Genomic DNA, 22,725 nt, shown 5'->3' with positions numbered 1-22,725 from the left:
GTTCGAAAGACCTTCTACATTGCCCATCTGATCATGAAGGGATTCACATCCAGATCAAGTGAGGTCATTGTTCCCCTGTACTCTTCACTTATCAGACCAGTGATCGAGTACAATGCCCCATTCGGGATGTATCTCACCCGACACCTTCAGCAATTGGAGAGACCCCAAAAGTTCCTCACCAAAAGGATAAAGGGACTCCAAAACCTGTCATATACTGCCAGACTGAAGAAACTCCAACTCTATTCAGTTGCATACTGTCTGCTCAGAGGTGACCTGTGCCTGACATACAAGGCCATGACCAACCAGAATTAATGGACATGCTCCACCTCAAAAAATCCAAATCCACCAGAACCACTAGAGCAAGTGACTTAAACCTTAGCATGGATATAAATAGGACGTGCTGGAGGGATAGATTTATCACCCAGAGACTCCCCATGCTGTGGAATAAAATCCCGGTCCATGTGAGGCAGAGCACCTCGCTGGCTCTGTTCAAGAGAAATCTTGACCGGTGGATGGGAGATCGTAGGTTTACCCCGGGAATCATCTCTGTGTCACTGCTGGACAGAGGCACAACAAACTAATGGGCACATTACTTCTAACATAAGGGGTGGCGTAAGCCACATAACTTTGGGCTAGGCTTATAAATGCCTTAGGGCAGATAGCCTAGTATAAACCTATGAACCTATGAACCTAAAAGCTTTCAGGGCCAAAAGGACTGTTGTCATTTCCCTCACACCGACATGTTTCTTTTGGAGAGCAGGTTGTCAGGTCTCCAGTATCATGAAGCCCTTCATGGTAGCCCACCATCTTAGGTCTGATGTGCCTGTATGCATGTATTGAGTTGGGGTGGGGGTTGAAGTATAAGGGCTGGGTTCATTTGGATTTGTTGTATCCACCAACTTAGTTCTGCTCTGAGGCAGGACAAGAGTGGAATCTGAAAATCTAGAGGGTGATCGTGTCGGGACCACATATTCAAGTACCACTGCAGTTTTCGCATATGCATCCTGGCCAAAGGCAGCATAGGGTTGGTGGCTGCCATTAGACCCAGAACCCGTAGGAATTGTTTTGCTGATATCTGCTGAACCTGTATTAGGTCTTGGAAGTGGGTAGAGAGAGCTTTGTCCTGATGGAGGAATGCCCGCATCAGGTCTGTACTGATCCTGCAACCCAGAAAGATTTTGTCCTGCTGAAGGGTTAGGGATGATTTTGGGATGTTGAGGGTGAACCCCAAGCCTTGCAGCAGGGAAATGGTGAACTGCAGATGGTTTTGTAAGGTGTCCTCTCTGTCTGCCAGAATGAGGATGTCATCTAGGTAGGGGTACATTAGAATGTCTTTGGTTCTACAAAAGGCTATTGCTGAGACCAGGCATTTTGTGAATACCCTGGGTGCAGTAGATAAACCAAAGGGCAAGGCTGTAAATTGAAAGTGAGAACAGGGCTCAGTAAAACACAAGTATTTTCTGTGACGGGTTTTATGGGGATATGGAGGTAGGCCTCCTTTAGATAGAGTGTGGCCATAAAGGCCTGTGCTGGCAATAGTGGGAAAAGGGTTTGTAGGGATAACATTCTGAAAGATGGAACTTTTAGGAAGAGGTTTAATAAGGACAGATCCAGAATTGGCCTCCAAGGGCCATCTTTTTTGGGGACAAGAAATAATCTTGAATAAAAGCCTTTTTTCCTCTTGTCCAGGAGGAACAGGTTCTACATTTCCATGGCTCAGAAGATCCTGCAGGATCTGAGGAATAAGGTGCAGTTGATTTTTTTTTGGGGGGGGGATGGAATGCCCCTTATAAGAGGCTTTTCTTTCCAAGAGAGGATTCCTCTTGTACTACTGCCAGCACCCAGTGGTCTGTGGTGATGGTTCTCCAAAGGGGTACGCAGTGGGAGAGGCAGGTTGACAAGGGAAGGTGGGCAATGTAGTCACACATTGTTGGAGCCATTTCTGTCATGAAAGGGCTGTCTGAGTAGGTTGAGAGGTGGCTGGTCTGGATGTGGTCTGCCTCCTGGCTCCTTTTCTATGCCTGGAAGAGGATCGAGTAGCAGAAGAGGGGGTCCTCCTGACAAAGGTAGTTTTAGCAAGGTAATTTCTATAATATTTAGGAATGAGAGACACCATCAGGTGCTTAATATCTTGGAGCTCTTTGCTTTTCTCATGAAGGTTTTTAAAAATGTCTGCAGACTGCTTACCTAACAGGAGGTTGTGGTTTGGAGGGGCATCCAGAATTTTAGACTTGAAGTCTTCTGGTAGGGGTTGAAAGCGTAGTCATGAGTATCGGCTTAGTACTGATGCAGAAGCAGAGGCGTCTGCTGCATGATAACTGCATCTAATAGAATGTCTGGCCACTTGAAAAGCCAGGGACAGTTTTGATGCTACCTCTGTTTTGCTAAGGCAGTCAGGCATGGATGACAGGAGGGTAGAAGCTTGTGATACTAGGTCCAAAGCATATTTTATCATATGGGTTTGGTAGTTGATAGCTCTAAAGGCTAGGGTGGAAGAGGTATACACCTTCTTGCTTATCCTGTCCATGTTCTTACTGTCTTTGTCAGTAGGCAAAAGGGATGAAGAGGGAATCAGTCTTGACTGCTTGTCAGGGGATACAGCAATCACTGCTGGGTCTGCCAGGGGTGGTTTTACCAGGAATTTTTGTTCATCCGGCACTTTATAGAAAAGGTCAGGTCTCTTAGGAGCAGGTGGTTGAGAGTCTGGGTTTTTGATGTTGAAGAGAATGCATCAAGGTAGGCAGGTGTAACTGGTGGAATGGCTGAAGGGGAGGGAGATTCCACTTGAAGTAACTCAAAGTATTTCTTTCGAGTTTCAGTCATTTGGGAGTGTCCCATTTGAAGTACTTTCATCTTTGAGATGGTCTCCCCCCAAAGGTGATATCCTCCGGTGGAGAGTCTCCTTCTATGGTTTCTTCATCAGGGGAATAGTATTCTAGTGGAGAAGCAATTTGAGATGAATAAGTAATGGACTCATCAGAAGAGGAGTAGTAAACCTCCTGTTCTTCCCCTTCATGAGAAGTAGGAAGGTGGATTGAAGAAGGTGAGGTAGGGCCTAGGGCTGAGAACAGGAATGGTGGAGGGTGGAGGTTGAAGAGGCTGTGGGCCCTAAGGGCTATGACGGCCTGCATCAAGGAGTGGGTGAAAGACTGCCAGTCAGAAACTCCCTCCATGGGGGGGGGGGTATGTGTTTAGTTTTCTACTTCCTTTTTAAAGGAGTAGTCCTACGAGAAGGCCAGTTTCAGTGGTTTGGATTGGAGCTGGGTTTCAAGTAGTGGCATTTCAGTCGGTCGTCAGGCAGTGGCTGGTTTCCCCTCAACATTGGTTGGGACCGACATCTGAGCTGCCTCCGGGGACATGCAGGCCATTACTTCTGAAGTGGCTTCCTCAAGAGGAGGCGAAGTAGACGGCTCTGACGTCCCTCAACTCCTGAACTGGAAGCTGTCCAGGTGTCCGATGGCGGAGTGGCAGAAGTACCAGGCCTTGGCAACTTGGCCTTTTTTCATGGTGGTTCAGTTGGGGTGGCCGAATCAGGATCCATCCTGAGCGCTAGTTTTTTTAAGCCTCAGAGTTTCTAGATACAGATTAAGGGTGGCCAGATGGCTTCTGACTGTCTTCGGTACAAAGGGTTGGCAAATAGGGCAAGAGGTAATGGTCATGTTCTTGGCCTAGGCAAAAAAAAAAAAACAATGGTCATGCGTGTCCTTATGCGGAATCTGGCACCCACATCTGCATTTACCCTTCTTAGCAGACATCGACTAATAGAGGAGGGGAATAGCAAACAAAGCTCAAGCAAGCAAAACAAAACAAAATCCCCAACGGGGTACTTAGCTTTTAGACATCTTGAAAGTAGAGAACCAAAGCGATCAATGTGACGGTCAACTGCAACTGAAAAGTTCTGAAGTCTGTGTACAGACATCACATTTAAGGTCCCTGGTTTATGGCCCTACGTGCGATGTCCCACTCACCTGCAGCAACTAGGCTTAAACTTTTGTATAAAAGCAGGCGTTCGGGTCACCTGAGGTGGAGAATCTCATACTAAGAATACTGCAACATAGGAATAGAAGGACATCTAATATTAGTTTTAGTCCCCTGAGCACAGAATATGTTTTTGGCAAAATGACAATTGCCATTTGAGGTAGTAAAGAAACTGAATTCTCTGAAGTATAAGGTTCATCCTGTCAAAAAGAGACCAGAACAAATTTATCATATGACTGAAACCATTGAGGGAGGTGCAAACATCTGCAGTCAGCATATATCAGCAGAGTTACTCAAATAAGTGAAAAGAAAATAACATCTGTACTTCTTGTATAAGGGAATGACAAACAGTCTAAGCAACAAATAAAAAAGCATTACAGAATTTTTGTTAAGAATGGATTGCTAGGACTACTCACTCTGTCCAGCAGTGTGCTTTTTCACTTCTTTCTCACTTGTAATCAGAACTGTGGAAGTGAACTACTCCATTATCAAGCCTACTTTCAACACTCAAGATCTACCTATACTTCAAACAGAACCCAGACGTCCATCACTAATTTTTTCTTCTCATTACTGAATTGCCTTTTTCTGCCCTCTTGCCCTTTATTCCATGCTCACTTGTAACCAGAGTTACGGAAGTGAACTACTCCATCAAACCTACTTTCAACACTCAAACTATTTATACTTCAAATGGAATCCAAAAGTCCATCAATATTTTTTTTTTCTTATCATTGAACTGCGTATGCATTTCACATTGTTTTATTACTTTTTAATTAAAGCTTCTGCTTTCTGATCTGTTAGTATGCAAGAAAACTTTACTGACATCCTTACATGGGCTCTGGAACGACATGATGGAGAGCCTCCCTCCAACTTTCTACAGCTACCCTATGTGCCCTGAAACATCTGTCAGAATAGCGATTACATGGAGACACTTGCATTGTTGTTTCAGAGATAACCCCATGCTCAGGCAAGTGCAACCAGATGATCTGAGTAATAAATTGCCTTTTTCCAGCTGCCTGAGCTCACAGTTACCAGGGAAATGCCTGTGTGTTTCCGAGGCATAACAATCAGTTTCTCGTCATGAATTTTGGACAAAGCCAAAAAAAAAACAGAGGAATTTTTTTAAAACATTACTAATTAATTTAACAAATTAAACAGAACAGGTTTTGAATCAACATGTGCTTTCTGAACAATAGAAGTATGAAACTTCAAAGTCTGGCATTAGTTACAAGACTGTAAATCCTCTGCAGACCTCTCAACTTTTTCCTAAGAATTCTGGACAAAGCCACAAATAATGGGGGATAAAGGGACAAATTTTAAATATTGCTTTTATAAACTTAGAAAGTTGTTAGAATAACAAGTTTAACATTAACATGCATTTTCTGAATGATACAAAGTCTCAAACTCAAATGTCTCATTATTTAGTGAGCACAATCCAAAACAGTTTGCCAGAAAACCACAAATTTTATGAGGAAGAGACCATAAATATGAAGCAATAATCTGGACATTCTGTGAAATTGTGGAGAGTTGAGAGGTATGATCCTGAGTGTTTTACCAGAAAATAAAGCATTTTATGAGCACCAAGGCAAAAATATGAAGTAAAATCGAGGATGTTTTGAAAAATGCTGGGCAGTTTATTTATTGACTGCAATTTGTTTAGCAGGTAAGCAAACTGGCCTATTGACCATTTTCGGCCACAACCCGGGATCAAGACCAGTAAAGACAAAAATTTAAACAAGCACAATAAGACATTGCATTCATGTACATCAAATCTACTTTCAGAACATACATCTTAACTGTACAATGTATTTATGATTCCCTCAAGTTAGCACACAGCTGTATGTTTACTGACCTTCACTCACTGAGTACTAGGATGGGCTTTGGCTCTCCTAATAGCCTGTTTTAGGCATAATTTTCCACAAAGGTACATTTCATTGGAGCTAGACTGACCTGTTGATGTATTTAACTATTCATTCATTCTCTTAGGCACACTTTACGCCCTTCAGGACCCTTATGGAGGTGGGCAGACATTTCCAGACAAACTATGGGAGTAAGACATAGAACCATTTAGATTCATGGACATTCCAAGACAAACTAGTTTTACAACCATTCACTCCTTGCCTGTACTCTCACTTTTGTCTGAAGAAGTACAGGTATTATCCTGTACGAAAGCACATACTTTATCAGGAACAAACAATTATTTTGAGTGCTCCTTGGTCCAGTGCCATTTTTTTGTTTATTTTCTAGTTTGTTTCTTGTTTTCCCAGTGACTTAACAACCACCCCACTTTGCAGTCATCTGCAAACTTTGTAACCTAGCGATGTTGGCTCTCCACTTGGAGATCTGAGAAATGAATACCAAAAATGACACATCTCAGCACTAAGCCTTGAAGGAAATCGCTGGTCACTTTCATACTGAATGATGAGGCATCTGCATTTCTCATTGTGTCGGCTCTCTCTTTCAGCTAATTTGGAATCCATATTATCAGATATGGGCCAATTTTTTAAATAATTAGCTTTTGTGTGATGCCAGCATGGGAATGGTGCTGAAGGCCTTTGTCAGGTCAAGATACACTATATGCACTACATGAGCATCATCTACAGCCTCTGTAACCTTTTTGAAGAAGTTTATCAAGTTAATAGACAAAATCTACCCTTCACAGAGCCAAACTGATATCTATATCTATATATATCTATCTATATATATATATATATATATATATATATAGATATATATATATATATATATATATATGACAGGATAGTGATTATCCAGTTCAGCTGTAAGACCACCCTTATGGAGGGACATCACCACTGCAGTACGCCACTCATAAGGGACAATGCCAGTAGCTAAACATAAGTTAAACAGCTTGAAGAGTGTTTCTGCAAGGACATGAACACTATTAAGCAACCAGGTATATGATATTAGTAGTAAACAGACACGATCAAAAGAATGGTTGTATACCAGAAATTTGACAAAACCAAGCATCTTGCATGTTTTTTTCTTACCCAGATATTACACTCCATAAAACATTTTATAACACTGTAACAGAGCTTGTTGATAAGCTGTGTGACGTACTTGAAGTGTTTTGTTTTATGACTTACCTGTTACACCACATGTGGTGCATAAAGTGCCAATCTGCACCTTTACTGTATCGGTGAACGTTTTCAGTCTTTGAAGGGAAAAAAAAACCTGTGTGAAATTTAAGTGCTGATGACACTAAGGTTTAATGCTGATCAGTGATGTCACTGAGGGCAAAACATGAGAGGTATCCATGGCCTTTAATGACTTCATGTTGCACATGCTCAGAGAGGCTTCCATTAAAGTCTATGGACAGCCACCTACCTTACATGGCATCATGCAGGGAAAATTTATTGGGGTCATAGTTTTAATAAGAAGTTTACAAAATTTTTTTATTTAAAAAAAAAAAAAAAAGGACCATGTAAATATATAACTTGTGCAACTTTTATCACAGCATTTAACCCACTGGATGCTGAAATGCAGTAATGTATTGAGGCAAAACAATTTAAAAAGGGGAAATCCCTGGCAGTACTGAATATTTTGACTTTGGCCTTTGAGGAAATAAAACTCTAGAGAAAGGATTCCTTGGGACCCAGCTGTCCACTGTTCCCTGCCCCCCCCACCGCATGCCCCCAATGTACCCCCTACTAGCCACCCAAGCTTTGCCACAACATTTAGATTATTTTTTTCTTGTTTTCTCATACTTTATTGTACTCTTCAAATTGTTCCCACATTCTCTCAATATATCCTAATCCTAACTAGTCAAGAATGCACCATAATATATGAGCAAGAAATAATCAAATGAAGCTGGAGGTGTCAGTCCCCTAGAATCCACTGGGTTCCAGATGCTCTAAGTTGTATTTTAGAATTGTTTTCAAAACTTCTGAACCAAAGATGGCATGAAACAAAGAAATTCATTCTTTCTTCCTGCATCCATTCACCGCTCCATAAATGGCCAAAGACTGCAGTGTAACAACTGTGGAGGAAATAAGCTGATTGAGCTTCAGAAGCCACGGAGTTCTACATACTCTGAGGTACACTTCAGAGCTTTTTCTTCAGACTTTTGTTATGGTTAAGGCCTGCACAAAAATCATAACTAAGTAAAGAAAATCAGTCTTATTTTTTTCAGTTAAGAAATAAGTTGTGTCCAAGGCTTAATGATTTATGTTGACAAAAAATAGTTTCCAATAAACCAAGAAGATAAATTCTTGCAATGATATATGAATCATACCTTAGAATAGTTTCGGTTTCCCTGTCATAAGAAAAAAAAAAGATTGTCACCTACTGTGTGTATAACTTTGATGTTAGACAGGGATGAAAGTGAATGAATAAATGTCCTCAGTCATATATTTCAAGTTGCTGATGTCACACATCATACACCTTGTCTCTTCACCTCCACCTTCAAATGACAGCTACTTTCGGGATATCCATGTGACAACCAGAAAACAGTAAAATTGTTTTAACTTGTCGATCTCAGATGAATATTCACAATATGCCTCCTTACCCCTACCCCCCTATGTTAGCCACCTATATACACTTCTGATATGTGATTGTGAAAAAAGTGGAAAAAAATTATCACAGTCATATATTCCAGTTTGTTTTTAATAGACACTACACCGCCCCTACACAAGCTAGAGCGATCTTGTGAGCATACCTCTGAAGTTTATGCAAAAGTTAAAAGAAATAATAACCACACTGTCACAGACCCACACAAGCTATAGTGACCTTTTTTGTATACCTCTTAGGTTTAAATATTTTCTCCAATGTCAAACATGTTGCAGTGACCTTCTGTGAACATCTCTTTACTTTGACTGTGAAGAGAAATTAATAATACTTTCACTGTTCCCAGCTCCCCACCACCTCCCAGACACCCGCTATAGCAAAGCACACCTCTGAGCAGGGCCATCTGTGGAATATGAGAGTCCTGGGCAGAGCTCTGTGTTAAAATCCACTGCTACAACATGATATGTGCAGAGGCTGCTAGGGGGTCTAGGTGTTCTAGGTCTTATTTTTGAAAGATAATGACTTTTACTGTATGTATAACCATGATTATGCTCTGAATTTGGGCATGCTTGGAAAGCACCATTCTGACATCTGAAAGGTTTTTAACAAGTTTTTAAGTACCTTTTTACTAGTGTTAAGCTTTAGTCACACACTTGAGCATTAACCGCAATCAGTGGTCACACAAAAGAGTGGTGGAACATGTTAAACACTTCATTTGGACTTTTTTAAAGTCTGAGTGAAGTGTTCAAACAGTCTGACTAAAGTGTTTAACAGCTTCTCACCCCTCTTCTGTGGTGGCTGATCTCTGTGTGGCAACAATAAGTGTGTTATAGCACTACTATACTTTTTTCCTCTAATTTTTGAGTATATGGAGACTGGATCACATACTACGCAGGTGCAACTTCAGCTTCGTTTGTAATTTTCTATGAGATTTTTGTGCAGCCATTACAGATGAAACTCATATTTACACTACATACATCTTGTGCAACAGATATGTTTCTATTATGGTAGTAGACAGTTAAAAAACATGTCCTTTTAGATCAGTACGTGCCCCTTATGCCCCCCAAGCCATCAGTAGCTTTTGACACCTTTGGTGTCTTGACGCACACTGCTGGCGGATGTTCCCATTTACAAATATCTTTTACCTCTGCTTCATTTGATATTTTTATCACTCTCTTCAGCAATCTATTTACTGTTTTCACTAATTTGGCAAATATCACAAATTGTTTTAGGCACATGTTTTTTTTTTTCACAAAAGCTCTGCCATTATCTTTCTCAACTTACTTTCTGGTGCCTGACTATCTTTGTTAGCTGTACATTACTATCCGATTTCTGGTAGCAGCAAACGGCTTAAAAAAACTCTCAGCAGCTCTGCTTTCAGTGGGGCTCAATGTTATCTTGCATCTACTAGCCTTATCTATCTTTCTGCATCTCCAAATTATATTGCTTACCTTCCCAGGCATCATTTTTAACACACTGTAAATCTTCTCTGCATCTCTGGATCATTAGAATTACTTGATCCATGCAGCAGTGTGTTTTACATTAGTATGTGTGTTTTTTAAAATTAGGTACGTTAATCAAGAGCAAAAGTAAGGACCAGTTTCGATAATTGTAACCGAACAGTTTATTATAATAACAAATAAGCGCTTTCGCTATGTAATAGCTTCATCAGATCAAATACTTTCTGTTATACAAGTTGCTTAAATACTAAAGTAGAACATTTGATCCATTCAAAACAGCCAATCATTGGGACATATTAATTAATTCCTTTCTAAATTTAAAACAATAGTACATAAATAAAGTGCGAAGTGAGACTTTAAAAAACTTCAAAATATTTCTCATCTAACAAGTACATATTCTAAACATAGAATGTGTGCATATCATAATTTTAATAGTTGTATATATACATATAAATATAAGAATCTATAAAATATAAAATATATATAATTATATAATATATATAAAAAAACTACTAACTACATATAACAATTTTACATAATAAAATCAAATTATATATAATATATATATATCTAATAAATATTAAATATTAAAAATGCCTATAAATTACTTTATATGTCGACGTTGCCTGAGTGTTGGTTTAATTGATACTTTATCATTTAGTCCTGAACCTCTGTCTGCTTTCAACAAAATAATCCAGTTATTTTCTTTTTCTTCAGTACGTGTTACTATATTACCGCCTCTCATGTTAGGTTCAATTACCTCTAATACCCTGAACTGGAACTCATGAGAAATACTGTTTAAAAAAGTGTGTTTAGCTAAAGCATTCTGCATATTATTTTTTCTAATGTTATAAATATGCTCCCTTATTCTATCACGTAGTGGGCGATTTGTCTTTCCCACATAAAAGGATGAGCATACTTTACATACTGCCAGATAAACAACATTAGTAGTCATACAGTTAGCAGCAATCTTAATACAAAACACTTTACCATTATCAGGGTGATGAAATTCTGTACTACTATCAATATAAATACAGAAGTTACAATGCCCACATTGTTCTGTATGGCCTGAATTAATGGGATATTTATCCTTCTTGGGGTAACATAGAAGCCTCTTCAAATTACTTTTATTTACTTTTTGTTCTAACAAGAGCATTTGCCTGTGTGAGCAGCATTTTATTTATTTATTAGTATGTGTGTGTTTTATTTTTTTCACTTGATGTACTACAAACTGCCACTTCATTTGTCATAAAGTAATATTATCGCAGTTTAAAATTGCAGAATGTATATTAAACATTGGTAGTAGTGTCTGTGTTTGAGTCAGTCTGTGTGACTTCTCAGCTGTTACAGGATTAGACATACTGCATTCATGATATGCTCTCATTTTAATGTAATTTTGCCTAACAATGTAAACTTCTTGGCATAGTAGTTATATTTGCAATATGATGGATGAGCTATTTTGTACAGCTGCAAACGGAGACTTAATGTAGTTTCAGTAAATCTGTTTCAAGAGCAGCATAATCTTTGAACTTGCACTCTATTTTGATTGCATAATTCCCGTTTGAAATACTATTAGTATTTTTAATTTACAGCTGTAACAAACAGCTGTAGTTATCTACTGCACATATTTCTTCTGCATGACATGCTATAACATTTCTATTAGAGCTAATCAGCACCCATTTAAAACTGACATTATTTCTCCACTCTAGAACTAAAAAACACAGGAAAAATACAGTGCTAGCAGCACTACTGTGCCAACAAATCCACAAAAAATACCAGCACTGAAGAGGTACCAAGGCAGACAAAAGACTCTAGGTTCCACAGCAACCGAAACTTTTACTGAAGAATAATTACAGCAATTTACTGTCCACTCTTACTGTAGAAGATTACTGTGTGAATTGGTAAGTACTTATCTTGTCTACATTTTACACACCTTAAAAGCAATAATGAAAGTGAACAAAACATGTTGTCAGTGTAGAGTGCAGGATTTACAATGATCAATATATAAAGAAAATTTTAGTTGTTGTTGTTGTGTCTTTCGGCTTTTCCTAATTAGGGGTCGCCACAGCGAAATTCCGGTCCACTAATGACTGGCAGTAGATTTTTTACGTGCCGAGTTGCCAGCCCTGACGCACAACCTTCAGCAAAGGTACGCCCATTCACGCATGTCTCCACACAGAAGACGCTCTAGCTGAGAATCGAACAGGACAACGTCTTACTGTGAGGCGACAACGCTACCGCAGCACCACCACCCCAGTTATAAAGAACATTTTAGTAAAATCACATTTTACTGTTATCATACTACAACAGATTATATGAAAGTTTTAACTGTTACACAAACTAAATGTACAGGTCAGTGCAACTTGAAAATGCATCTTGATATATATATATATATATATATATATATATATAGAGGATCCAGACACATGCTTGACTAGCATATGTCCGAATCACAAAACATCGAACACACATACACGAAACTGTTAAACATTGACAAGCGCTTCCGTGTATGTGTGCCTGTTTCGTAGATCGGACTACAGTGCGGGTAAGGGAAAATTCCCTTTTCCCCACTGTAGTGCGATCTCGGAGTGAGAATAATAAAGTAAGGGAGGTGTGGGGGTACAGGGGGGCGAAGTTCCTCTGCAGAAACGTAGATTTTTTTTTTTTGAACTACACATACACAGAAGCGCTTTTTGATGTTAAGCGCTTTCATGTATGTGTGTTCGATGTTTTGTGATTCAGACATATGCTAGTCGAGCATGTGTCCTAGACCCATATATATATATATATATATATATATATATATATATATATATATATATATATATATATATATATATATATTCACTGATAAGAAGAATTTAAATAAAATATCAAAATGCCTACAATTCATTTATTATTTCACTGTTACCCGCGTTAATACTCTGAATTCAAGACTGGAAAAATATCATGATTAATATGACTGTAATACCACACTTTCATTATATATATGACCATAACAGAGTCACATAGGGCCTTGTTAAAAGGAATTCCGTTGCCAATCTGTCTCATTTACAAATCTCCTCTCACATGATAATTTTGTAGGATAATTTAAAGTCCTCTCCCTTGATAATACAACCACTGAAGTCATTTCTCATAGCAAATTAGGGATGATAGTGGATGATGATCTTAAATTCCACCTGCATATATAAAATTGCATAAGAAAAAACTATCAAAAACTATGGCCTATAGAGCCAAAACCTTTCTGAATGATGTAATTAAAATTACACTTGCCAATAGTTATCTCCTCGCCACACTTCTTTATGGTGCTCTCATCCTTACTAACCTTCAGGCATCACAAAAAACAAAACTTGAACAATGCTATAAAAGTTGATAAATTTGTAGCAAATACCCCTTTCAGAACCCACCACTGCATAGCACTAAAAAGCCTAAATTGGTAAGAATTATCACATCAACTAACATATATGCAGCTTCTTACCACCTATACAATTATCCAGAATCCATCTGCTTGTCCAGCACTAAATAACATTCTACACAACTATGTTCACAGTTGGTCATTACGATCCAGTGACCAAGAACTCCTGTCTGTCCACAATCCTATTAAATCTGCTGGGCATAGTCTGTATTTATACCATGTTGCTAAAGCCAAAACTCCTTACCTCTATTCATCAGGTCAATACCTTCCTCCCATCCTTCAAAACCATTATTCTGAAAGACTTCCAAGCCAAAAGCTGGCTTTGTTCTTGCTCAACACCAGCATAAACTATATTCCGAAATGTGAACAAATACCTATTCATACCTTACATTTCCTTCCTCTCCCTTCTTCATTCACTTCCTTACTTCTATCAGTTTTTCTCTCATGGATTTCTCTCTAAATATACCGTAAACCTACTTTTCCCTCACTCTGTATTGCAATTCCTGTTTGTATTATACTAACTTACCTTCTTCTTAAAATGTTTTATAATAGTTTGGAGCTTTTCTTCCCAGACCTCCGCTGAAAATGGGCTCTTACCCAGTAGTTCATTCCAGTTATCAAATGTCAAATAATGTCAGAAATTAGGTTATCTCAAATACACAGAAATTACTCTTCCATGGGGAGCAAGCTATGACTGCATACAGTGGTCACAGCAATAATACATTTTTATAGTCTCATACAGATTGCAAGCTTTTTTCACACCTATCACAAATATTTTTCATGGTTTCTAAATTATGTTTGTGGAGAAAGGTCAACCCTGAATATGAGGTTATGCACAAGTGGCAATCTTTTTCAAATACATAAAGGTGACAGCCTTTTAACACTTCACTAAATCAAAACTACCATTACATGGTCTTTTCTAATATGGTAGACAAATATAATTTGTGTATGTGCTTGTGTACACACAATTCCAGACATATCTGTTAATTTATTTTTAGAAAAAAGTATCTTTTAGATTATTTAGTTTGCTAGATTTATTTAACCAGTCAATCAACAGTCCACATACAGGCAGCTGCTATTAAATGTTTAAGGCCATTCAACATGATGTTGTTTGTCTTTCGGCTTTTCCTGGTTAGGGGTCGCCACAGCAGAACTCCGGTCTGCTAATGATTGGCAGTTGTTTTTTATGGTGTCGAGTTGCCAGCCCGACGTTCAACCTTCAACGAAGGCACACCCATTCAACGCATGTCTTTCGAACTCCCACTTGACCACGGGGAGGACATACAGACTCCACACAGAAGGCATTCCCAACCCAAGCCGAGAATCGAACGGGAGAACCTCTTGCTGTGAGGCAACAACGCTACCGCTGCACCACCACGGTATATTAAGGCCATTCAACATACTTCTCTTTAAATAGACCAATAAATGCATGACTGAAACAAAGGAAGAAGAATTGGACACGACACAAATGTTTAACAAGCTCAAGGAAAGCAGCAGAACTCAAGAAGGCACTATTCTTAAATATAAAACAAAACAGAATCATTTAATGCAAAGAAAGTACATTATTTTAGAAGAAAGCACGGTGACCACCTCTGAATGGCAGATTTTAAAACATTGTAAAGAACTGAAGAATGCAAGGGACAGACACAAGACTACATTAGACAAATGCAAGAAAAATAATGCAGCTGTTTAGCTAAACCAACAGCTTACCCAAACAATAGGACAGGAAGACATCCAAAATGGGTATACAGCAATACTTCTGTATTAGGATGCACATTTTTGCTACGTACTTTAACACTTGTCATGCAGCACAGTTACTGTGAATCATAACTTACCAAAATCGCTGAACTCCATCCACCTTGTGCTAATCACTCTTGCATTCAGGATGAGAACCTAAACAACCAGAGGGACAACATTTGTTAATGATGCCTTACCTTTCCTGGTGGTATCCTTCCATCCTTTACCATGTCCACCAAAGGCTGCAGTTCATCTTTTAGTTCTGTTAACTGATAAGGGAGACAAAATGTTCACAAGCTTCAACATTCACTAATATTACTATTTGTGCTAACACAACATACACTAACGCAATGGTTCAATTGAGTCGTATAAGTAATTGCTCTCCTGTACAAGAAAATAAAGAATAAAGGGCTATGTGACAAATACTTAATATGTTTAAGCAGTAGACATCTATATGCTAAATATGCCATACTACTAATTTGAAGTTTGCAGTCTTACCTTCACATACAATAATCTGCACATTGGCTTCACAGCAGTAAACGCAATCATGAACAAATGTAAAAACTTCACAAAATTTTAAAACAATAGGCAGCCATAGCAGGGATTGCATTTATTTATTTATTTCCATTTGTTGACCGGGAGTGTCCGACTGGACTTAGGTCCATTTTCAGCGGAGGACCAGGGAGAAAAGCTCCACAGTTAAAATAAACGGACAGTAGTTACATTTGATTACATAGCGATTAACAATTTAACATAGCAATTACTTACAACATATTTACAAATGAAGAACACAGTACATCAGTAGACAACTAGAATCTTTATCTGTGAAGTACATAACAGACATCAGCAAATGTTACAATAAGAAGTTCCTGCTGTATAATAAGTCCTAGGCTTATGAGCATCTGAGCTTGCTATAATCAAGGTAGTTAGTGGAGTGGAAAGAAAGGTAGTGGTTGGATGGGGTGGGTGATAATAGAGTGGGAGTTGCACGGGCATAGCCAGATGTCATAATGTCATAGGCATACTGTCAAGATTAACCCACACATGGAGTATGACGCACAGTGCGGGTAATGGGCCTGGCCACTACCATTTCATAGCATAATTTTAAGACTTATCATGGTGGAAAGCTGTCAGTAATAAAACAAAAGCTGTGTATGCTCAAGCCAAACTTCTGTAAAAAAAATCTTTACAGGATCTGTGCTTGAAGAATGTGAAAGAAAATAAATAAATGCAAAGCCATTTATCTCGGAGTCATTTAAGATGTCATTAAACTCAATATTCTGCAGACTGCTAAGAGGTCAACTGTGTCCAGTAAGGAACCCTCAGACTCATTACTGATGGATTTACTGCACATTAGCAAGTCAAATGCCATCAGAAGTACTCAGTCTAGGCTAGAGATCTAAATCCCTTCTGCAACATCAACAGAACGGTTTGGAGTACAGGTATATCTTGCAGAGGATACAACTACTGTGGAACAGACTCTCCATCCACATAAAACTTCATCCCTGTCCATATTCAGGCACAAGATGGGAAACAAAAAATTTACCTCAGGACTGCCCCCTCTACTACTATCAGACACAGGCAGCTTTTAAATGCTTTATCCCAAGCATGGGTCCCCTCAAATTATCTATGGTATTAACCCAGTTATCCTCATTAAGGGTAATGTATAAATATCTACCATGGGAGGGGGTAAGGCCAATCTATAACCAAATGGGATAGGTTATTTCGAGCACAAAAAGGAAAATTGGCTAGGCTTAAAATGGCCTGCAAGGTCAGTTAGCCTAGCACTTGCCTTTGAATTTACATTTGTTACAGTGGAAAGCAGCCAGTAACAGAATAATGACTACATTTTCTCAGACAACTTCCCATTAAAAAGAGTTGAATAAGGTTCCATGCTGGAAGAAAGTGAAAGAAATACAAACAATAAAACTAACAATGCCAATGTCACTAACTTTTCACTACCTAAACAATCTTGGTCTCAAAAATGCAAAAGGGAAGCCTTAGAATGCTCCTGAAGTTGTCTTCCTCTTCCTCAGGTCACTCCATTATCATAGTAAATCCACTAAACTATAACTTAAAAGCTTACTCAATGCCATTTTTGGTCTACTGATGTGTAAGGTATAATTTCATGAGTGACACAAGAAATGGAGTACATAGTCAAAACTGAATATATGAAGGCAAAGTTGGCCAGGAGCTGAAATCGGGTGGCCATAATGCTTTGTGATTATTGAGCACAGAACAGAGAAAACTGATATGGTTGAGCACTATCAAAGTGACAAACATCTTGGAAGTGCTAAGTATCAAACTGTGGAACTTAAGACTGTTCACAGCATACCTGAAGCATCAGCAAGTGGTTGAAGTGGAAGATACAGAGTCTCTGCAAAACAAGTAGCCATGTGGCAACTTAAGAGTTAAGCAATGGAGATACAAAACAAACTGAGCAAAATGGAAGCATCAGTTGTTCGAAATGAATAGTAAGACAAGCAGGCAAAACCTGAAACTGTCTGAAGTGCATGAAGGTAATAAAGCAACAGATTTAATGGAATATGCAAAAACCAACAAGACACATTACACTGAATTTGCCAAAAATTTGTTGGGAGTTAACCAGTGAACCATTTGCCAATACCACACTCTGAAATGAAATATGGAATCTCAGGCCAATACTGATGTAGTTTTGACACGTTATAAAAACGACCCAAGGATCTGGCAGTTGTGCCAGTCTTGTAGAACATTATCAGTGGCTGGGTCACCTGCCTGTATTGAACATAATTATTCCAAGGTGATGCCGAAACATAATTTGCAAATTATGAAGGCAATAACAGAAAGTAAAAGGAAAAAGCTGAAGTACAAATTGACACTTCCTATCACTTTGGTAGTGTTTTGAATGAGTGGGCTGCTGAGAATTCAGATAAAGGGATTGTCAAGATAAAACAGTTGCCATTAAGGGTAACATGGCTACAAGTCAAGATAAAGAAACAGGGAAGCTGCCAACTAATTCAATGAAAAAAAAACAAAGGATGAATTGGGATAGTTTACTGATCTGAGTCCTGAGACACGTATGTTTATGAGTACAGCTTGTGGCATGAGATGGCTTGAAAGACATGCTGAATCAACTTGAACTGTATGGACTGGAAAATGCAATAAGTGCAAAATTAAAGTTTTCGTTAGATAATCTACCCAGCATGGTATAAGGACAGGCTACATACTGGTCAAAGCCTTTGGTAAACTTCAAGTTCCCTTATTTAAATAAATGGAACTAGTAGAAAAAAATCTGTGAGATCGTGACTATTGTGTGTCAAACGTGTTATAAATAAATATCTGCTTAGAAAGTTTAGGATTCTTATTAGGTTAAGTCAAAACGATTATGTCAGGAAACATTTTGTCTCTTACATTTTGCAACAGAGACTACAGAAACTAGTTAAATACTTCAGAGAATGGTGAACTATGAACCATATGCAACTGCTAACATTATGTTTCAGCTAGCATATGATGAAGTATGACCCACATAACAATGACATTATGTCTGAACTACAAGATAATAAAATACTAACTCACATGACAGAGTACTCTGAGGCTCAATTTAAATTGAACTTTGACACAATACTAGACATGTTTATGCATGCTATTCGATGAAGAGGAAAAGCTGGACTAAAGGATTTGCTTGTATTAAGATACGTTTCTTTACTGAAGATATACCATGTGCAATGAAATAATATGAAGCATCACAGATTGTGTTAAAAGAAGATGATCCTTGTGTTTAAGCACATTGAGTAAATATATAAAATGCAGTTTCAGCAATTTCCCATACACAAGTTGTTGTTCACGTACACCTCAAAATGAAAATGAAAGGGAGATGTTTTTGGCCCCTTTTTGTATGAACCACTGAAGACATGGGAATGTAATATTACCTTGATCGTACATCAAGTGCCGCGCATAAAAAAGCAAATGGAAAAAATATTTTCATGACTGATTGGAAAAAACAGGATCCACTAATCATTTGGAAAGGCACTGCAAAATAATTTGATATTAAGGAAATTAAGAGTAATCTATGGAAAATGGAAAGAGCTACAGTCATACTATATTATAGCAAATGCACTGATCAAAGACTACATAAAAAGATGAAACTGTTCAATAAGACAATCTGCAAAAGGCTCTAGAAGTACGAGCAAATGCAACATACCCTCATCCACATAGCCAACTTCCCCTACCTCAGACTCTAATATTACCTTCATAAAACTTGCCTATTTGCAACCTCGCCAATACACATACAGACAACACCCACTTTACCTTTCAACCAGTTTCTACAACTCTCATAAAAAAGCTTTTACGTAAACTAAAACCTTGTTCCTCCTCAGCCAACAACTTCCCCCTGGAATACCTAAATCAAGCTGCAGATGCAATAGCAAACCCAGTCAGCATTCTTATTAATAAATCAATAACAGAATCCTGTGTCCATAACTTGTGGAAAACGGCACATATTATCCCCTTACATAAAGGAGGCAATTCCACTGACATTACAAATTTCCATCCCTTAGCCAAATGGTCTCTCCTTTCCAAAAGCCTTGAAAGATGTATACATTAACTTATTTTGTAAGAGACAGTGGAGAAAAGTTGATCACCAATGTGCAACATTGCATTTCAGCCAAACCACAGCACCTCTACTGCATTACTATAATTTACAAACATTAGCAATAAAACTTGCAACTGTAATAAAAATTGTATCTGCAGTATTTCTAGATCTATCAAAAGCCTTTGACATGGTCTCTCACAGTAAACTCATCAATCAACTTTCCACCCTGGGTTTAGCATCTTCATCTATTCAATGGTTCTCTAGCTACCTTGCCAACAGGCAACAAGCTGTAAAATGGCAATGATCCATCTATGCATACCTTCCCACTTCCGCAGAAGTCCCACCACATGGATCCATCCTTGACCCTTTACTATTCAATATTTTTATCAATAAGCTATATTCGTCTTTTTCTAAAGGCACCTTGATTCAATATGCAGGTGACTCCACCACCATCTGCTCTTCAAACCCCTTAACTCACCTCCAAGAAATCATTCAACAAGCTGTCATCTCCATTGAAACCTGGCACACAGTGGTACAATTTCTACTCAACCCCCCAAAAAACAAACTCCTCCTCTTTACGACAAAAACTCACACCCCTAACAAAGGATCTTTCAAAATCTTTTCAGCAAATGGCACTGAAATTGAATTAGTCCAGCATACCAAACAATTAAGAGTCATAATAGATTATGATCTTAAATTTGACCTCCACATCCAAAGCAATATCAAGAAAACCCATCAAAAACAAGACACACTGTACAGAAACAAACATTCTCTGAGCACACAAAAATTACTCTAGCCAAAACCTACCTTCTGCCCTCCCTAATCCATGGAACACTAATTCTAACCAATTTACAATCCTCCATAAAAAACAAAACAAACAAACTTGAAGACTGCTACAACAAAATTGCCAAGTTTGCTACTAATTCAGTCTCCTTTTCCCATCACTGTAAAGCTCTGCATACCCTTAATCTGGCTGGAACTCCCCCACCTCTCCTACATTCAACTTATAATAATACATAAAATCATACACAAACCATTCTGCCAGCTCTTTACCCCTTTAAATCAACATATATTTTCCAAAAAGAACTCTTAAGTACTCAGTAGCAAAAAAAATGGAACACCCCTTAACTCAAACCACCAGAACGATTTCTAACCTACCCACCTTTAAATGCTCCCTAAAAGAATACCTTACAAAATCTTGGACCCACTCCTGTGCCAATCCTGGCTGAACTTGCTCACTATACTTCACTCACCCCCTTCAACCTAGATCACACTTCACAACCCTTTCCAGCCTCCTACTCCACTCCTTTTTCGCTTTCCCACTACCTTACCCTTATTCACTTCATCTATGCAAACCTTTCCTCTACCTCTTTCTCTTCCCTCCCTACTCATCTAAGCTACCTGAAGACACCCTACCTTGCATTCTTCTTATAAACTCCTTCTTTCTATCCTTCTTCCTTCTATAAGCATAATATGAACACCTCTCTTATACTAAGACATCACTCAGTTTCACCTCACTGTCTCTAATATCTCTTTAAATATCTTATTAGAAATGTCTCGCATCTCATTTATCACATACTAATCTATGTAACAAATAGTATGACTACTGAGTTTTTCCTCGCACATTTTCTCCAACTCATATTATTGTTTTTCATTGCTCTGTACTATGAAACATTTGTTATACGTTTTTCTCATTACAACATTTTTTCACTCTTATGTTTTGTGGTGTAACACGACACTTTGCGATTTAAAACATCAATACTTGATTTTTTAAATATTGTGATTGTGGAGCTTTTCTCCCCAGGCCTCTGTTGAAAACAGACACTTTCTGGCCCAGTCAGACTTTCCCGGTAAACAAATGGCAAATAAATAAGTTATAAAGTATGACTTGGATTCTATGCACTAATAAAGATTAGCCTATTGGACTGAGTCATTAAGGAAACAATGCTTGCACAGTATATTTAAATAATGTGACAATCTAGGACTGAAAAGAAACGGGATATGAACAGTGATTTACCAATGTAAGACAAGTAAGATAAGCTGGTGAAGGCATACGAGATGCACAAAAAGAAATATGGGGCTGTTAGGTGGAGTTTCCAGCACTAAGCTGTCACAGGACAATTTACTGGACATAGCTGCCAATTTGCAGAATTTACATTGTTTCAACATGATCTTTTTTTAAACAGCAATGCTTTATGGATTACCACATTTTTAATTTTATACACTGTGCAATTACACTGCATAGTGCAGTTATTTTGGCACCGACTGCTGATATAACCATTTTATAATTATATGTTTATACAATTTTAACAAACTAAATACAAGTCAAACAAGCAGTGCTTACATTTAATGTTCAATAACTTGCCAATAATTATTAAACATGTAAATCTATATACTATTGCATCTAGTATTGATATCAAGCTTAAGGGCGGCCACGGTGGTGCAGTGGTTAGCATTGTCGCCTCACAGCAAGAGGTTCTCCAGTTCGATCCTTGGCTGGGGTGCCTTCTGTGTGGAGTCTGCATGTCCTCCTTGTAGTCGCGTGGGTTTCCTCCGGGTGCTCCTGTTTCCTCCCACATTCCAAAGACATGCAGTAGGTGGATTGGACACTCTAAATTGGCCCTAGGTGTGTGCGTGTGTGTGTGTGCGTGTGTGTGTGTTTGTGTGTGTTTGTGTGTGTGTGCCTTCTGTGGAAGGTTGGGCGCCGGGCTGGCAACTCAACACTGTAAAACTCCACTGCCAATCATGAGCGGACAGGTGATCCGCTGTGGCGACCCCTAACCGGGAAAAGCCGAAAGAAAAGAAGAAATTGATATCAAGCTTAACTTAACATGGCTCCTTAAATAAAACACAAACACACAAGTTAACTATTTCCAATATAATCTCAAATCAGGAAATAACTACTGACCATATTGTTTTACGTTAACTATACTACACATTTTAACAATTGGACCAGTGGCTTCATACCTTTTACTACAATCTACTTCATTAAACTGATCTACATTTTAGGTGCTTTGTTCTATGTCAGTTGCCCTCTTCAAGCT

The 22,725-nt window shown here is 38.4% G+C and overlaps 1 protein-coding gene across 1 annotated transcript in view; it reads right to left on the bottom strand.

Moving 5' to 3' along the window:
- UTP3 (UTP3 small subunit processome component) overlaps nt 1-22,725 on the bottom strand; it is a 656,101-nt gene that overhangs the window by 306,473 nt on the left and 326,903 nt on the right. The window contains exon 8 of the mRNA XM_044060443.1: nt 15,309-15,380. Within this exon, the coding sequence (XP_043916378.1) occupies nt 15,309-15,380 (72 nt within the window). The remainder of the gene's footprint in view (nt 1-15,308; nt 15,381-22,725) is intronic.

This window comes from Protopterus annectens, chromosome 2.part0 (genome assembly GCF_019279795.1).
Source record: "Protopterus annectens isolate FY-2018-M chromosome 2.part0, PAN1.0, whole genome shotgun sequence".
NCBI lineage: Eukaryota > Metazoa > Chordata > Ceratodontiformes > Protopteridae > Protopterus > Protopterus annectens.
The sequence above is the reverse complement of the archived record's forward strand: the minus strand, read 5'-3'. Positions and strand labels throughout refer to the sequence as shown.